The sequence below is a fragment of the Pantherophis guttatus genome, chromosome 3 (genome assembly GCF_059756535.1).
Source record: "Pantherophis guttatus breed Tessera chromosome 3, ASM5975653v1, whole genome shotgun sequence".
Taxonomy (NCBI): Eukaryota; Metazoa; Chordata; class Lepidosauria; order Squamata; family Colubridae; genus Pantherophis; species Pantherophis guttatus.
Genome location: NC_142065.1, coordinates 65,002,541 through 65,017,821, shown reverse-complemented (window position 1 = coordinate 65,017,821; position 15,281 = coordinate 65,002,541). Strand labels below are relative to the sequence as shown.

Sequence of the window (15,281 nt, the reverse complement as noted above, 5' to 3'; positions counted from 1 at the left end):
TGTTTTTCCATTATATTTATGTACTATAAGTATCAAAATGTCTCCTAATTTGCTCCTTGAAATGAGTGTTTGGTACTGAATTAAACTTAACACATTAAAAAGCTTTGTTAATGTTCAGGAAGCTATATTATTACTCGTATTGATTCATTTCCCACTCACCATTATAACCGGTGAGTGGGAAGTGCATCAAAAGGACCCTTTGAATTCAGATAATTTTTTTTAATTGCATAATATTCTGAATAGTATTCAAAAGTAGATATTGCTGCCTGTTGCCAAGTAGGAAATCATGCAAACTATTTGGTGAAATGGGTTTAATTGCAAGTTTCTGAAATTATGAATATTTTTAGGTATTGAGTTCCAAGCTAATGCCTACAGCAGATGATGAAATGGCAAGAAATTGTGCCAAATCGTTTTGTGAAAACTTCCTTAGAGCAGGAGGCTTGAGGTTGGTTTTTAAATATTTCAATCAGCTGAAGGGTTACCTAAGGTCAAATTGTTGAATGTTTACAAGTCAGTTGAAATTAAATGTTGTAACTTAATTTTTGGGCAACTGTTCCGAATATTATAGGAAGATAAGTTACTTTGTCTTACTAATTCATTTGTTTATACACAATTCTTACTTTCTAAGTAGCTTTCAAACTTACATACATGGTAGTGGTCAATTTTACTGAAAGTATTTGTCCTCTCCTTTCACTTATAGGTCTTCTGTAAATAAGCTGACTATAGGGGTACCAACTACAACTGACTCTCAGTCTTTAATTTAGTCCTAACCTCTGCATAACTCTTATTGGGTTGATTTCAGAAAACAAGTCCTATTGTAAGAAAGAAAATGAAGCTGTTATTTAAAGAATTGTGTGATAAATGGAACTTGTTTTCCAAAAAATAGTTTTGCTGAAATGTGAAGCTATCATAGATATCAAGATCACTAAGGAAACCATACTAACATTGAACATATTTCTGTATATATTTGGCAATTGACCAGTGTTTTGGCTTGTAAAACTATAAGGATTAGGCAGGGAAGAAGATGAAGATTCTCAATCATCCAGATAGAGTTATCTGGAAGTTGAGTTCTGCAACTGGACTTCTTTTCTTCTTGGTTTGAAACATTTCACTGCTTATCCAAGTAGACTGAAGAAACTACTTGGATAAACAGTGAAACATTTCAAACCAAAAAGAAAAGAAGTCCAGTTGCCATGAGTCAACTTTCAGACATTAGACAGGGATGTTCCAAAAATGTTAACTAATTCATCTCCTACACAGCTTAGCAACTGAAGTACCAGTGAATCAGCCATTGTTCAGGGAAAGGAGAGGAAGGAAGGAGTATTAGTTTGTGTATACCAAAAACTAGAATTTTACATCATTGGAAGTAGAACATTTAACTTTATGTTACTGTCCCAAATGGCAAAGGAACATAAAGTTAATTCTGCCAAAGTAGTGTAGTGATCACGTAAATCAGGGGTGTCCAACTCAGGCCCGTGGGGTGCTTAGATCTGGCCCGCAGACCACCCTGGAAACAGCGAAGGACCGGCCCATGGTGCCTCTGCCAGTGAAAATGGAGCTCGGGAGGGCAGCCCTCCCAAGCTCTGTTTTCACTGACAGAGTGCTCAGGCCAACACAGGTGCCCCCAACACGAATGACATTGAGCTTGCCACGCCTCCCCATCCCCAACCCCGAGGTCAAACACAACCCTGATGCGGCCCTCAGTGAAATTGAGTTTGACACCCCTGACGTAAATCATTTAGCAGACTTCCGTTTGTAAGAATTTTTCATGCAGTTAAACAAGCAATGCTCAGTTTTGATACTTTATTGTAAAAAAGATCTGTCTCATTACTAGTTTTCTACACCTTTAATTCTATTATTTAAAGAAAGCTAATGGTTTTGTTTTCTAGTTTGGTAGTGAATGTCATGCAGAGAGATTCCATCCCCTCAGAAGTAGACTATGAAACCAGACAGGGAGTATATTCCATCTGTTTGCAGCTAGCAAGGTATGTGCTTGATTTGTTGAGAAATTTGTAACATGCTGAATAGTTTGATCTTAATGTAGCCAGTGCTCTTCATAGTTCAAACGGCACATTTTTTTGTTTAGGTTTTTGCTTGTTGGGCAAACAATGCCAAGTTTATTAGATGAAGATGTAGCTAAATGTGGAGTGGAAACACTTTCTTCACGCCCTTTCCGTAACGTGACTCGGCAAACTACCAGGCAGATGTCCATTTGTGGAACTCCAGAGAAGTCTTCATATCGGCAACTGTCTGTTTCAGACAGGTCCTCCATTAGAGTAGAGGAGATAATTCCTGCCGCACGAGTCGCAATACAAGTAAGTAATAGCAACAGCTCTACTAAAATAAAAGGTTACATATTTTTTGTGTAGAATGTTAATAGACTGATCACAACAGCCCTCTGATTTGTGGTTACTTGAAGTGTCACCTTGCCTTTTTATCTCAAGCAAGCAAGAATTTCCTTTTTCTTCACAGACCATGGATGCGAGTGACTTCACATCTACAGTTGCTTGTTTCATGCGACTCTCATGGGCCGCGGCTGCAGGACGCCTTGATCTGGTGGGGAGCAGCCAGCCAATAAAAGAAAGCAACACCTTGTTTCCTGTTGGGATTCGTAATCGGCTTAGCAGCTCAGGTACTGTGTTAGCTTAATTTAATTGAAAAAGCAGAGAGTTCGTTCTCGGTAAGACATTTGATTCTACCAGTAGCTAATTCAATCCAAACCTGAGAGAAATGTAAGACTGAAAAGGAAGATGCTTTTATATGATCTCTCTTTTCAATCTATTGCAGGAAGCAATTGCAGTTCAGGAAGTGAAGGGGAACCAACCACTCTACATGCTGGAATCTGTGTGAGGCAGCACTCAGTATCCACCAAAGATGCACTGATTGCTGGAGAGGCTTTATCTCTCTTGGTTACATGTCTACAACTTCGTAGCCAACAACTAGGTAAGCTTGTGGGAACCTGTTACACTTTTATATTTAATGTCAGTTCCATTAATAATTGTGCTACATAAAGTGGGTCCTATTATGTTGTGAAGATTCAATCCAACCTTCCCAAATTTTGCTTTCATCCTTTCCTTATTTCTATCAGTGCTTGCCTTATGCTGTAAGAACAAGTACCTGTTCAAAGTCTTGGAAGTTGGTCAGCACATAACTTATATGATATAAATGCTACATACAGATAAATCCTCGACTTACAACCACAGTTGAGCCCCAAATTTCTGTTGCTAAGCAAGACAGTTGTTAAGTGAGCTTTGTCCCATTTTACAAGCTTTCTGGCCAAGTTGTTAAGGGAATCACTGAAGTTGTTAAGTTAGTATAACAGAGTTGTTAAGTGAATCTGGCTTCCCCATTGACTGCTTGTCAAAAGATTGCAAAAGATAAACATATGACATTGGGACACGGCAACTGTCATAAATACATGCCAGTTGCCAAGCATTCAAGTTTTGATCATGTGACCAAGGGGATGTTGCACTAGTCATACGTGTGAAAAACAGTCATAAGTCACTTTTTTCAGTGCCACTATAACTTCAAATGGTCATTAAACAAATGGTTGTAAGTCGAGGACCATCTGTGTGCATATTTTCTGACATATGAATGCTAATAGTATAAAATTATGCAACATATTTTAATAAAACACTTTGAAAACATAGGATGTTTTTATCTTAGGATCTTTCTACAATCTCCCTTGTGTTGCTGATTTTATCATAGACATACTACTTGGTTCACCAAGTGCTGAGGTGAGTAGTTTGCATTTCTGTTTCAAAGATATTTTTTTCCAGGACATTAGGAACATAAACATCTTTTACATGGACAGATCTGTATCAGGGACAAGCGATAAATATTTGCTACTGACAAGCTACTTTTACATGATTGATACATGCTGCATATAACTCCTAGGATAAGAGAGGTGCACTTGGGCGAGGACACACATACGTTAAAATATTTTAAAGATTATTAATGCATGTATACAAGTTTAAAATCAAAATTATATTTGCTTCATGCAGAGTGACAGCATTTCCTGTATAGAGAAAATTATCCAGTTAGAAATGTTCTAACACAGTTATTAAATAAAATAAAATAGTTCTATTTAATTTTACTGTTAGCATAGTAGTATAGTTTGTTCGTTTGTTTGTTTTTAAAGTTATCAATTGATTTCTGGTTTGCAGACCATTAGCAAGGGAGACTGTAATGATTGGGTAGTAGAACTGCCAATCAGAATTTCAAAACAAAAAAGGAGCTTAGTGGGGGTAGCGTAACAAAAAGATAGTACAGTAAAAGAAAAGAGCCATAAAAGGCATTTCAAATGAATCCATGCTAAAAAGTTTAGCTTAATGTGCAGTGAGCAAAATGTGAAGTTGGTTTTCCAGATTCCTAAAGCACTTCTGTTTCAAAAGGTTTGTGACCAGATATTTGCTTTTATTTTTTCCAGATTCGTCGTGTTGCCTGTGATCAATTATATACCCTTAGTCAGACAGATACATTGGCTCATCCTGAGGTTCAGAAACCCAACCAATTTCTCTTGAGTGTCATTCTTACAGCCCAGCTGCCCCTTTGGTCACCTACCAGCATCATGAGAGGAATCAACCAGAGGTAAGCTGGAGACATGAGTTAAACAGAGTTAAACATAAGCATTTGTCTGAAATCTATACTTAAATGAAAATAACTCGGCCAGAGAAGCAAAATACCTAAGTGCTAGAAGTGAACTGAATGTGTTCAATCTCCTGTGGAAACGATGCCATCATATAGAAATTGTTGGGCCCTAATATACCCATTTCTTCATGTAAGATCTTTTTAAATGGAGAGTTGAAGAAAGTAATTTGTGATAGCCTTTTGCCAAGTTAATGTATTCTTAACTATGTGATTGTATAATATGCACAAACAAAATAGGTCAAGCTAATAATTTTGAATTAGATTCCTTCCCTTTATTCTAAATAGCTTCCATTTAGTGTGGTAAAATAATTTAAATACAAAATAAGATATTAAATCTTGAAGTCAAAACAATATCAGCAAAAAATAATTGCCATGGAAAACAGACAGAAGACGGACTTCAAACTGATTTCACATTTGCGGAATATTATCTCTACCCATTTCAGATGGGAAGACAGGGATATGGTACAAAGATTATACAGTAGCTTTAGCTTTGGTAAATAAGTGATGTTATAGCCATTTATGATTTTCAGTACTATCAGGCATGATGTCCTACAAGGTTGATTTACTATGGTTGTTGTGTCCTTGTCAAGCTCTGCCCAGAATGGGGTGCTGTGGAAGGATTGTTGAACAGCTAGACCATTATTATCCTTTGGTATAATATAAGAATCATTGAATGAGTGGTTGTTAAGTAAGGACTATCTGCATAATTTAAGTTGAACTAGAAAAAAGGGGACCTAGTTTCAGGTCCACCTTCACCTGTAAAAAGTCACTAGGTAACTTTAAGATAATTATCTCTCAGCCCAACTTATCCATGGTTTAGTATATTAATATTATTGTAAATAGATTCTTATCTTTTGCTGTTCTAAACTTTATATGAGAAAACAATGTATGTATAAATAACGATTTCTACAAATTATGCCATATGCTTATAAGAATCATAATATTAATTGCTTGAATTCATTTTTAGACACTTGTCCCAATGTACAGAGTACTTTGATCTTAGATGCCAATTATTGGACGATCTTACATGTAAGTAGTGGAAACTAAAACTGCTTTAAATAGCAAAAGAAAATGTTCTTTATAAAAAAAAAAAATAGAATTCTAGGTACACAACAACCAAAATCTTTTATTCTGAAAAAGCCAACTAAAACTATTTTATTCTTACAATTTTTCCTTGTGAACTTTGTCTTAAACGCTCTGTCATTTAGTTCAAAATCCACAGTTTATATTTATCCTGAATAAACAGAAGAATAACAGTATTTGTTAATCCCACTTTTAAGGCTAAGGAAATAAACTCTTCTATCTTGTTGATAGAAATAACATCTTTATAGAGCTTTAATAAGTAACCAGAATAATTCTGAGATTCTTTAAACTAAGTATACATAAGATATTATACATACATACATACATACATACATACATACATACATACATACATACAGTTATATAGTTATATAAACTATATGAGTAAAGGAAAAACTATATCTTTTCAATAACTATTTCTAAAATGATTTTTAAGATGTGAAATTATTGTAATAATGTAAATTGTAATATTTGATTCTGGTAACAGAACCACAGGTTGTACTACCTGAAAGATCTCAGTCATGTCATTTTTAAGGAGTGGAACTACATTAATTTTTAAACTAAATGCTTGCTTTATGTCACATGCCTTAAATTAGCATTACTGTTGATTTCAATTATGTTTCTGTTTGGGCTACTATTCAAGTATAGTGGTGTGCTTACTATTTTCCTTCTCCCTTTCCTTTGTTTGATTTCTATCACATAGCTTCAGAAATGGAACAATTAAAAATTAGTCCAGCTGCCATGTTGGAGGATGAAATCACTTGGTTGGATAATTTTGAACCTACCCGTGCAGCTGAGTGTGAAACCAGTGAAGCTGACAATGTGTTATTGGCAGGACATTTAAGACTTATTAAGACTCTTCTCTCACTTTGTGGAGCAGAAAAGGAAATGTTAGGTAACTATTCATGTTTTAATTGCATTGTAATTCAATACAATTGAATTATTTACTCTTTTGCACAGTTGAATGTAAATACAACTTTGGTTAAAAATTATGACATTCTGCTACTATCAGTATCATTTTTGACTTATTATGTGGAAGCTTCAGGTAAATCTTTATTTACAAAACCAGGGAGTGCTGCTGTATGGGAATTTTACTTTTTCAGCATGGTGTGTAAGATACTACGATCATACAGTGCACTAAATCAAATATAAACAAGTTTATTTCTATTCAGTTATTTCTATGTTTGTATCTGTGTTTGTGTCTGTGTGTATGTATATAATTTAGATACATAAAGATATAAACACAATAAATATTTTGTAAGAAATCTATGCAAATGTGATTAAAATATTATTTCCAGGATAGATACCTAGAGAATAAAAAGGGGTGGCCTTTAGAATAGCATTCCAAGTCCCACTAGAAAAATATCAAAGTTCCTCCTTCAAAGTTAATGGAAGACTTCTGACAGAGGCATCCCCTGCATACTTCCTGCCTCTGAACATTTGAAAAGTCCTCCATCCCCAAGGTAGATAATCTGCTATACTTAAAATGCTGACGAGTTCTACATTTGATCAAGAGCTAGTATTCCCTCCTATTGTGCCTGTTTGGATGGGTGGGTGGTTGAACTGAAATTCAAACATTGCCAATACTTAACAGTTTTTCTAACTTTAATGGAACATTTTAATATGATATAGGATAAATACAGGTAGTCCTCGAATTACAATGGTTTGTTTACTGGCCATTTGAAGTTACAACATCACTGAAAAAAGTGATGTATGACCGTTTTTCACACTTGCAGCATCCCTCTGGTCATGTGATCAAAATTCAGATGCTTGGCAACTGACTCATATTTATGGCAATTGCAGTATCCTGGAATCATGTGATCCTCTTTTGTGTCTTTCAGACAAGCGAAGTTAATGGGGAAGCCAGATTTGAACCTGGAAAACTATGAGAAATACATGTTCTTTGATTACCGGTGTATCTAGCCATATACCAGTCTGTTCTATAAATGCTTTCTGCAAATATGTTAATGCTTAGCTGGTAATAATAGTTTTGCTTTTTTTTTACATAGGTTCATCTTTGATCAAACCATTATTAGATGACTTCCTCTTCCGAGCATCTAGGATTATCCTGAATAGTCATTCTCCCGCTGGCAGCATTGCTGTTACTCAACAAGATTTTCACCCAAAGTAAAGCATATATTAGTGTATTGATGGTAGTAAAGAATAGTGTAGGGTATGGGGTGTATTATGTTACTTGTTCAATCAGCTATGTCCATATGTAAATCAAAATGGGGCATTTTCATTTTTAAATTTTTGCATTTCTTATCATTCACTCCATTATCTTCATTCTGAAATCACTAACTAAAATAAATGTCCTCAAAAAGGTTACTAAGGAGTTTCATGATATCGTCATTATAAATCAGTCCTAGGTCATTTGTTAATATTTACCTACTTTAATAAATACCTTTGCTGAATGAAGTTAAGCTGGTTGTCAGAAGAGAGAGCTCCCTTAGCTATGATAGCCTGCTTGTGCCTCGCTATTCTTCGGAACCAAGCAAAAATATTCAATGGTTCGTGTAGATAGAATGTGGAATGGATGTTAAATTTCATTGTGCTTTTAATTTTTGTAATTCTCTTGTTCTTGTAATCCACCTAAAATATTTAGGATTGAATAAATTAAAAATATGCTAAATAAATAGTATTTTCTGGATGTGTAGAGAAATAACCTTTAAAGATTTGTTTTATTCCATATTCTCAATTTTATATCACTTCATTTATCCAAATCTATTGCTATTTCTAAATAGTAATTTATTTTACTCCAATTTGATGATTTTTAATTATCATGTATATTTCTAGATTTCTTACAGTATAAAGTACAGCTTCCAGAGCACCCTGGAAACTGTTCATAGGGTAATGTTTTTGACATCTTGATAATTTCCATCAAGTTTGATTTAGACAAATCACTCAAGCAGTTCATACTGAAAAAAGGCTACCAAGTCATCAGTTAATGTTACCGTATTAATATTGGTATGAAATTCAATTCCTCCCCATTTCTGAGATCAAATGTGCAGAATCAAATGGTAACTGTGGCCCATGACCCAATAAAAGTTGTCCACCCTTAATTACATCCTCCACCAGATATTACTTTATAAAGTGGAATCAATAATAACTATCTCCTTGGTCTGCATGTACAGTATAGCAGCTTTAACTCATCCAGGAAATTAAATTTATGATTTTAGAATTGCTTTGAACAGAAAGGCACTAAACCTCAATTGATTCTCTTTGGAAACAGATTATGATATTTTACAAGTATTAACAGCTGAATATTGACTATGAATAATCGATTCCTTTGTTTTAGGTGCAGTACGGTGAATAGTCGCTTGGCAGCATATGAAGTTCTGGTAATGTTGGCTGATAGTTCACCCTCAAATCTTCAGCTTATTACGAAAGAATTGCTTTCTATGCATCACCAGCTTGATCCAGCTCTTTCCAAGGAATTTGATGTAAGTAAAGTGACTTTTTTAGTGCAAACAGTAATACTTATCAGAGATTTACATAAAAATATATTCAATAAAATCAATATGGAGAAGTTCCATACTTAAAACAAATATTTCAATCAGCAACATTAGTTCTTTGTAAATTACATCTATTCTTCTATGTTACAATTTTTTCTTCTTACTTGCCTCTACCCTCAGTATCTCCCACCTGTAGATGGTCGATCCATTTTTGGATTTGTGGGGCTAAAGAATGGTGGAGCTACCTGTTATATGAATGCAGTTTTCCAACAACTGTATATGCAACCAGGTCTACCTGAGGTAATATTTCTTATTCACAGTCTTGTGAAAAATGCTTTTAGCAAGCCTGTTAACTATATACATAGACGTTTCTCAGGAAGGAAAGAGAGTTATATAAAACTATGATGATAAGCAGCAACTTGAAATTGACCCATGTTAACAACTGGTTAACAGACTAGGTCTGTCCTGGGATAGTCAAACATGATTGAGTGCTGAGGTAAGGAAGAAAAATTAAATTTGATTCTCCAGTTGTTTAATATGAATACAGGGCAAACAGCTATCTTTTTATTTTATTTTATTTTGTGTTTTAATACTATAAAATGAATTTAGTAAGGAATCTGCAGGATTGAAATAAGAATCGGAGAGTTTTTAAGTAGGCTCTTTTAAACATTTCAATTTTAAATGCCTGTTGGATTTAGTGGCCTCCTGTGGTAGAAAATAAATGCCAAATTGGGAGAATTTTGTGCAAAAATAAGGGGCATTCATAAAGAATGATGATATTCCTTCCTGAGCTGATTGTCAAGGGTTGCAGTAGAGATGTGAGGCATGGATTTAGTTTTTCACAAAAAAAACCACTAGTCCAAGATAGCTGGCTGATGACGAACCTATGGCACACGTGCCAGAGGTGGCATGCAGTGCCCTCTCTGTGGGCATGCTAGTCCTCACCCCAGTTCAGCTCTGCTGCACATACGCACGCACCTCCCACTGACCAGCTGGTTTTCAGGTCTGCCACGCATGGGGGGACACATGCGGGGGCTGTCTGCGGGCACGAGGGGCGGGTGGGAATGCAGCATGCATTGCATTTTGGGGGTTTGCGCATGCTTTGGGCACTCGGTCTGGAAAAGGTTAGCCATCACTGTTTTAACAGATTATGACATAACTGTTCAGGATGAGAAACAGATGACAATGAGACAGAGCCATGTTACTTAAAACAAAGGTTCTTTCTGTCACCAAGATGTTAATGTTAATGCTAACCTATGATTTTCTGATAACAATATGAACAAAGCTCATGATTATCAGTGGATCCAAGGGTTTGTACCGGAACATTATAATTAATTGCTTCAGTGGCATAATGAATACAAATAATGTATACTAACTTAGAAATAAATATTGTTGCATTTTCAATAAACACTATTAAATTTATTTCTAAAGGCATTGCTTTCAATTGATGATAACATGGACAATCCTGATGATAATGTATTCTATCAAGTTCAGTCCCTCTTTGGTCATTTAATGGAAAGCAAGCTGCAATATTATATACCGGAAAACTTCTGGAAGGTATTACTGTTTTTTAAGTATGAATCTTTTTTTTTTCCCTTTCTTTTTTTCTCATCATGATTTAAAATGATAATTCAGATCACAGCATTTTGAAAAAACAGTAATGTTGTGAAGGATTCACATTTAATTTTAGTTAGCCCTTATAATCTCTCAGTGATACAGAATCCTAATGTTTGTTTGTGTTTGTTTACTCGTTTACTTAAATTTATTAGCCTCCCACCTGCAAATAGACTCAAGTAGTATTCTTTTCTTTAGTATAATTCTCACAAGGAGAATCCAAAGTAGCATTCTCAGGAGAAGGTATATTTTCTCATAAAAAGAGTTGGGTAAAGATAAGAAGGCACCTTTCTCTTCCTGTTTCGATTGGCTTGCTTAGTGCATTCTAGTGACATTTACAGATCTTGAAGCATTTAACTGAGTGGATAACATCTATATTTTATAGATCTTTAAGATGTGGAACAAGGAGCTTTATGTTCGTGAACAGCAAGATGCTTATGAATTCTTCACCAGCCTTATAGATCAAATGGATGAATACCTTAAGGTGAATTACACTTTTGGTACATTGGTATAGTAATTCAGTGTCATTGTTTCAATGAATGTATACTTAATCTGCTATTGGCCTTTCAATCTCTTACAGAAAATAGGAAGAGACCAGATCTTTAAAAACACCTTTCAGGGCATATATTCTGATCAGAAAATCTGTAAGGATTGTCCTCACAGGTAAGTGAAGATCAGGTGTCACAAGATAGAACAAATCTCAGTCTCCGCATACTGAAAATCTATAGGTGAAGAAAGAGATCCACTATTGTAAACTTATGCATGGCAAACACAAAAATCACTATTTTTATCACTCTGCCATTGGTACCAAATGAAATCTTTGGATACACCGATTCAAAGCTGTTGCATTTCTTGACTTTCTAGAATTAAGGTGGAGGTGTGGGGAGGATATGTATACAGATCCTGGAATGGCATACTTCCTTTTTAGGTATTTTAATATGGAAAAAGGAAAAACTAGAGAAAAAGGAGAAAAGAAAAAGCATGCCACATACAAGTGGTACAATTCAGCGGTTTGCCATACTTTTAATAAATAATAAAGGTGATTACTGAAATAGATAAAATCTTACAGCATTGTTGACATATAGGATACAATTGTGAATGCTTTGTTTTTGTTTAAATGTCTTAATATTCTTTTTTTGTTTTATATTGTAGGTATGAACGAGAGGAAGCCTTTGTAGCTCTCAATTTAGGGGTCACTTCATGTCAAAGTCTAGAAATTTCACTGGATCAGTTTGTTAGAGGAGAGATCCTGGAAGGAAGTAATGCATACTACTGTGAAAAATGTAAAGAAAAGGTAATACTTCTACCTTATCTAAAAAATAAAATCTTTATTCAACTTTTCTTCAGGGTTAAGATGACATGCGTAGAGAGGTCCCTTATTTTTTTTCCTTACAATTACCTTGAATAGTAGTGAATCTTTAAGATTTCCTTTTGATTTTCAGGCTGAAAAAGAATATGAAACATTGTCATAAGACCATTTCCAACCTATAGCTTCCTGTTTATGTCCTTTGTTTTCAATCCTGTATTTATATATATATTTCTAATCACTGAAAATTTGTAGAAATCAACACTTTTAACTTTCTTGCCATGATTACTAAAAATCTTCGATTTTTCATTTTATTTTTATATTTGGGAATTAATTTTGGTTTCCTGCCAGATGAAAATAATTATTTTATTTATACATTTTCAGTAGACTTCAACGGATTCATTGAATTTAAGAACTATTTCTTTAAAAATGCTGCAAAAAGAAAGGAAATTAACACAAATGTGGAACAAATTTAAAATCTATATGGGTAAAATAATAAAATTCCTATAGACAAACAGTGGACCAAAATAAATATTTCACCGAAACTTTGGTTTATTTTTTAAGAGAACTACTGTGAAACGGACCTGCATTAAAGCTCTACCCAGTGTATTGGTAATACACCTCATGAGATTTGGATTTGACTGGGAAAGTGGACGTTCCATAAAATATGATGAACAGATCAAGGTAAGCTTATCGTGTTTATATTTGTCTAATTACATATTTAGGGGTAATATGGTCTTTATTTTTATGATCTCTTCTATATCAAATATACGCATATCCTGTCTATATTAGAATACGTGCATGGACTAGTAATGTTAAAGATTAAAAAAACCTTCTGCCTAAAGATATGTGGTGGTGGTGATGATGATTTTAAAAAATGCAATAACTTTTTTCTATAGATATAAAATAATTGGTTGTGGCTTTATTTTTAAATTAAAGTTCTTAGTTTGCCTCTAAGGGTCATTTTGAAAAAGCTAGGCAGAGTTTGGAGAAACTGAAAATGGTATGAATTTCTCCAACCAATAAAGTAATTTATTTTATTCTATCTTCAACTTGGTTTTATACATTTTGCATAATTGAAGAATGTTTATTAACATGCAACCTACTTCAGGTTTAAGTTTAATCTGTTTCATTTTAAACAGTTCCCTTGGATGCTGAATATGGAACCCTATACAGTTTCAGGAATGGCTCGCCAAGATTCTTCTTCAGAAGTTGGTGACAATGGACGAAATCTAGATCAGGGATGTAAAGGGTCTCCACAGAAGAAAGTGGCTCCTTCAGAAAACTATGAACTGGTTGGTGTAATTGTGCACAGCGGTCAAGCCCATGCAGGCCACTACTATTCTTTTATAAAAGATAGGAGGTAATTGGAAATAACTCTGTTCACATGCATAGTAGTCAGATGGTCATTTGCTAGATTAAAAGCAGTGAGGTCATCAGGTGTTGAATTATAAATCTTTTTTGGCAGTAATTTTTATGTAGCACACCAAGCATTAGAAACATCCTCCCTGAACTAATGCCACCAGATTAGATTAATATTTTCCTATTAACTGATTGCCTAGGGCTGTTCATGAAGCTATAGATGTAAAGACAGGTGTGAAATTCAGTGTATGTTGGTAAACTAGAATATTTGTATGTTCATAAACATTTATGTTTTGCAAACTTGGCTTGACAGAAGATAGATTATATAACACTCTTTTTCAGAGTGCCAATGTTATGTATGCAAAGTAACATAGCTATACAAAAGAGCTATTGACAGCCTCGAAGATACCACTAGATTTCTAGAAACCCCAGAAATGCAACAAACAATAAAAGTAATCTTCAGAATCCACAAAGACTTAATAAATCTGATGATGAGGGAGTGAATGGGACTGAAAACCAGAAAAATAGCATTTAAAATATAAGTTATGGTAAAGTTTTCTTTTAATGTATCACCTGAAACATTGAAAGCACCCTGTTCAAAAATTAATGTAGTCTCTCTCTTTCCCCCCCCCCCCATAACCACAGGGGAAGTGGAAAAGGAAAATGGTATAAATTTAATGACACTGTTGTTGAAGAATTTGATCTTAATGATGAAACTTTGGAGTATGAATGTTTTGGAGGAGAGTATAGACCAAAGGTTTATGATCAGTGTAAGTATAAGTCTACATTTTAATTATCTCTTACAAATATATTTAGCATATTTTAATCTCCTTATTAGGAACAGTCATTTGAAAAAAACTTTAATCAAGTCTTGAAACTGACAACTGTGGCTATTATATATACTTTAATTAGGTTACAAATTCATTTTATCGAATAGATAACAAAAAAATAAGTACAAAAAAATAGCAGTTGATTAGGGGTTAAAAATGTAATAAACTGTATAGCCAGATGAGCAATGTAACCTGCTATGCTATCTTTCTACCCCCAGAAATCTTAATAAGTACGATACATCATTAGCGTTGGTTGTGCCAAAATTAATGGGACTTCAGGAATAAACTGGGGAAGGCAGATTTCTGTTTAGTCCTCTCTAGATGGGACACACAGTTATTAGAGTGTTTTTACTACAGCCACCATTATCATTACCATGAGAAACTACTTCATGAAAATGTACTTAATGTGTACTCTTACTAAGGAAACCAGATCTCCCAATCTGAATATTTCCTTCCTTCCCTCTTTCATTTCTTCTTCAGCAAACCCATATCCTGATGTTCGCCGTCGCTACTGGAATGCCTACATGCTCTTCTATCAACGAGTCTCTGAACAGAACTCCCCAGTCTTGCCAAAGAAAAGTCGAGTCAGTGTTGTGCGCCAAGAAGCTGAGGATCTCACCTTGTAAGCTTCCTTATCCTTAAATTCCAGCATTTGATTCATGTGCAGAATTTCAGTACTTCTGACTCCAAAATTAAGGTTATCATGTCCATATAGGACAAAACCTATTTAGAAGGGTATCCTTGAGCCTGTGTCTGACTACACATAATCCCAGGACAAGTTGCAACATGTTTAGAGCATGGAGAAAGCCAAGAGAAGTTTGAAAATAGATACTGAAGAAAAGAAAAGGGTTTCCTAATTTATAATACTCAAACTTCTCCTTATCTATATAGTTTTTTTTTTCTTCGTGAGGAAGCAAACAAGTTTTGAGTGCTATCTAAACCCATGGGTCTAGCCATCAGAATCCTCAGCCAATCACAGCA

At 34.6% G+C, this 15,281-nt stretch overlaps 1 protein-coding gene across 3 annotated transcripts in view; it reads left to right on the top strand.

The window, feature by feature from the left end:
* The window catches only part of USP24 (ubiquitin specific peptidase 24), a 78,040-nt gene that overhangs the window by 48,225 nt on the left and 14,534 nt on the right, over window positions 1–15,281 (top strand). For all 3 annotated transcript variants that reach the window (XM_034415163.2, XM_034415162.2, XM_034415164.2), the window contains exons 31-50: window positions 348–445; window positions 1,890–1,985; window positions 2,087–2,315; window positions 2,473–2,632; window positions 2,788–2,943; window positions 3,667–3,737; window positions 4,430–4,590; window positions 5,618–5,679; window positions 6,437–6,628; window positions 7,743–7,860; window positions 9,032–9,176; window positions 9,369–9,488; window positions 10,620–10,745; window positions 11,188–11,286; window positions 11,383–11,465; window positions 11,955–12,096; window positions 12,673–12,792; window positions 13,251–13,471; window positions 14,116–14,240; window positions 14,781–14,922. In XM_034415163.2, the coding sequence (XP_034271054.1) occupies window positions 348–445; window positions 1,890–1,985; window positions 2,087–2,315; window positions 2,473–2,632; window positions 2,788–2,943; window positions 3,667–3,737; window positions 4,430–4,590; window positions 5,618–5,679; window positions 6,437–6,628; window positions 7,743–7,860; window positions 9,032–9,176; window positions 9,369–9,488; window positions 10,620–10,745; window positions 11,188–11,286; window positions 11,383–11,465; window positions 11,955–12,096; window positions 12,673–12,792; window positions 13,251–13,471; window positions 14,116–14,240; window positions 14,781–14,922 (2,666 nt within the window). The remainder of the gene's footprint in view (window positions 1–347; window positions 446–1,889; window positions 1,986–2,086; window positions 2,316–2,472; window positions 2,633–2,787; window positions 2,944–3,666; window positions 3,738–4,429; window positions 4,591–5,617; window positions 5,680–6,436; window positions 6,629–7,742; window positions 7,861–9,031; window positions 9,177–9,368; window positions 9,489–10,619; window positions 10,746–11,187; window positions 11,287–11,382; window positions 11,466–11,954; window positions 12,097–12,672; window positions 12,793–13,250; window positions 13,472–14,115; window positions 14,241–14,780; window positions 14,923–15,281) is intronic.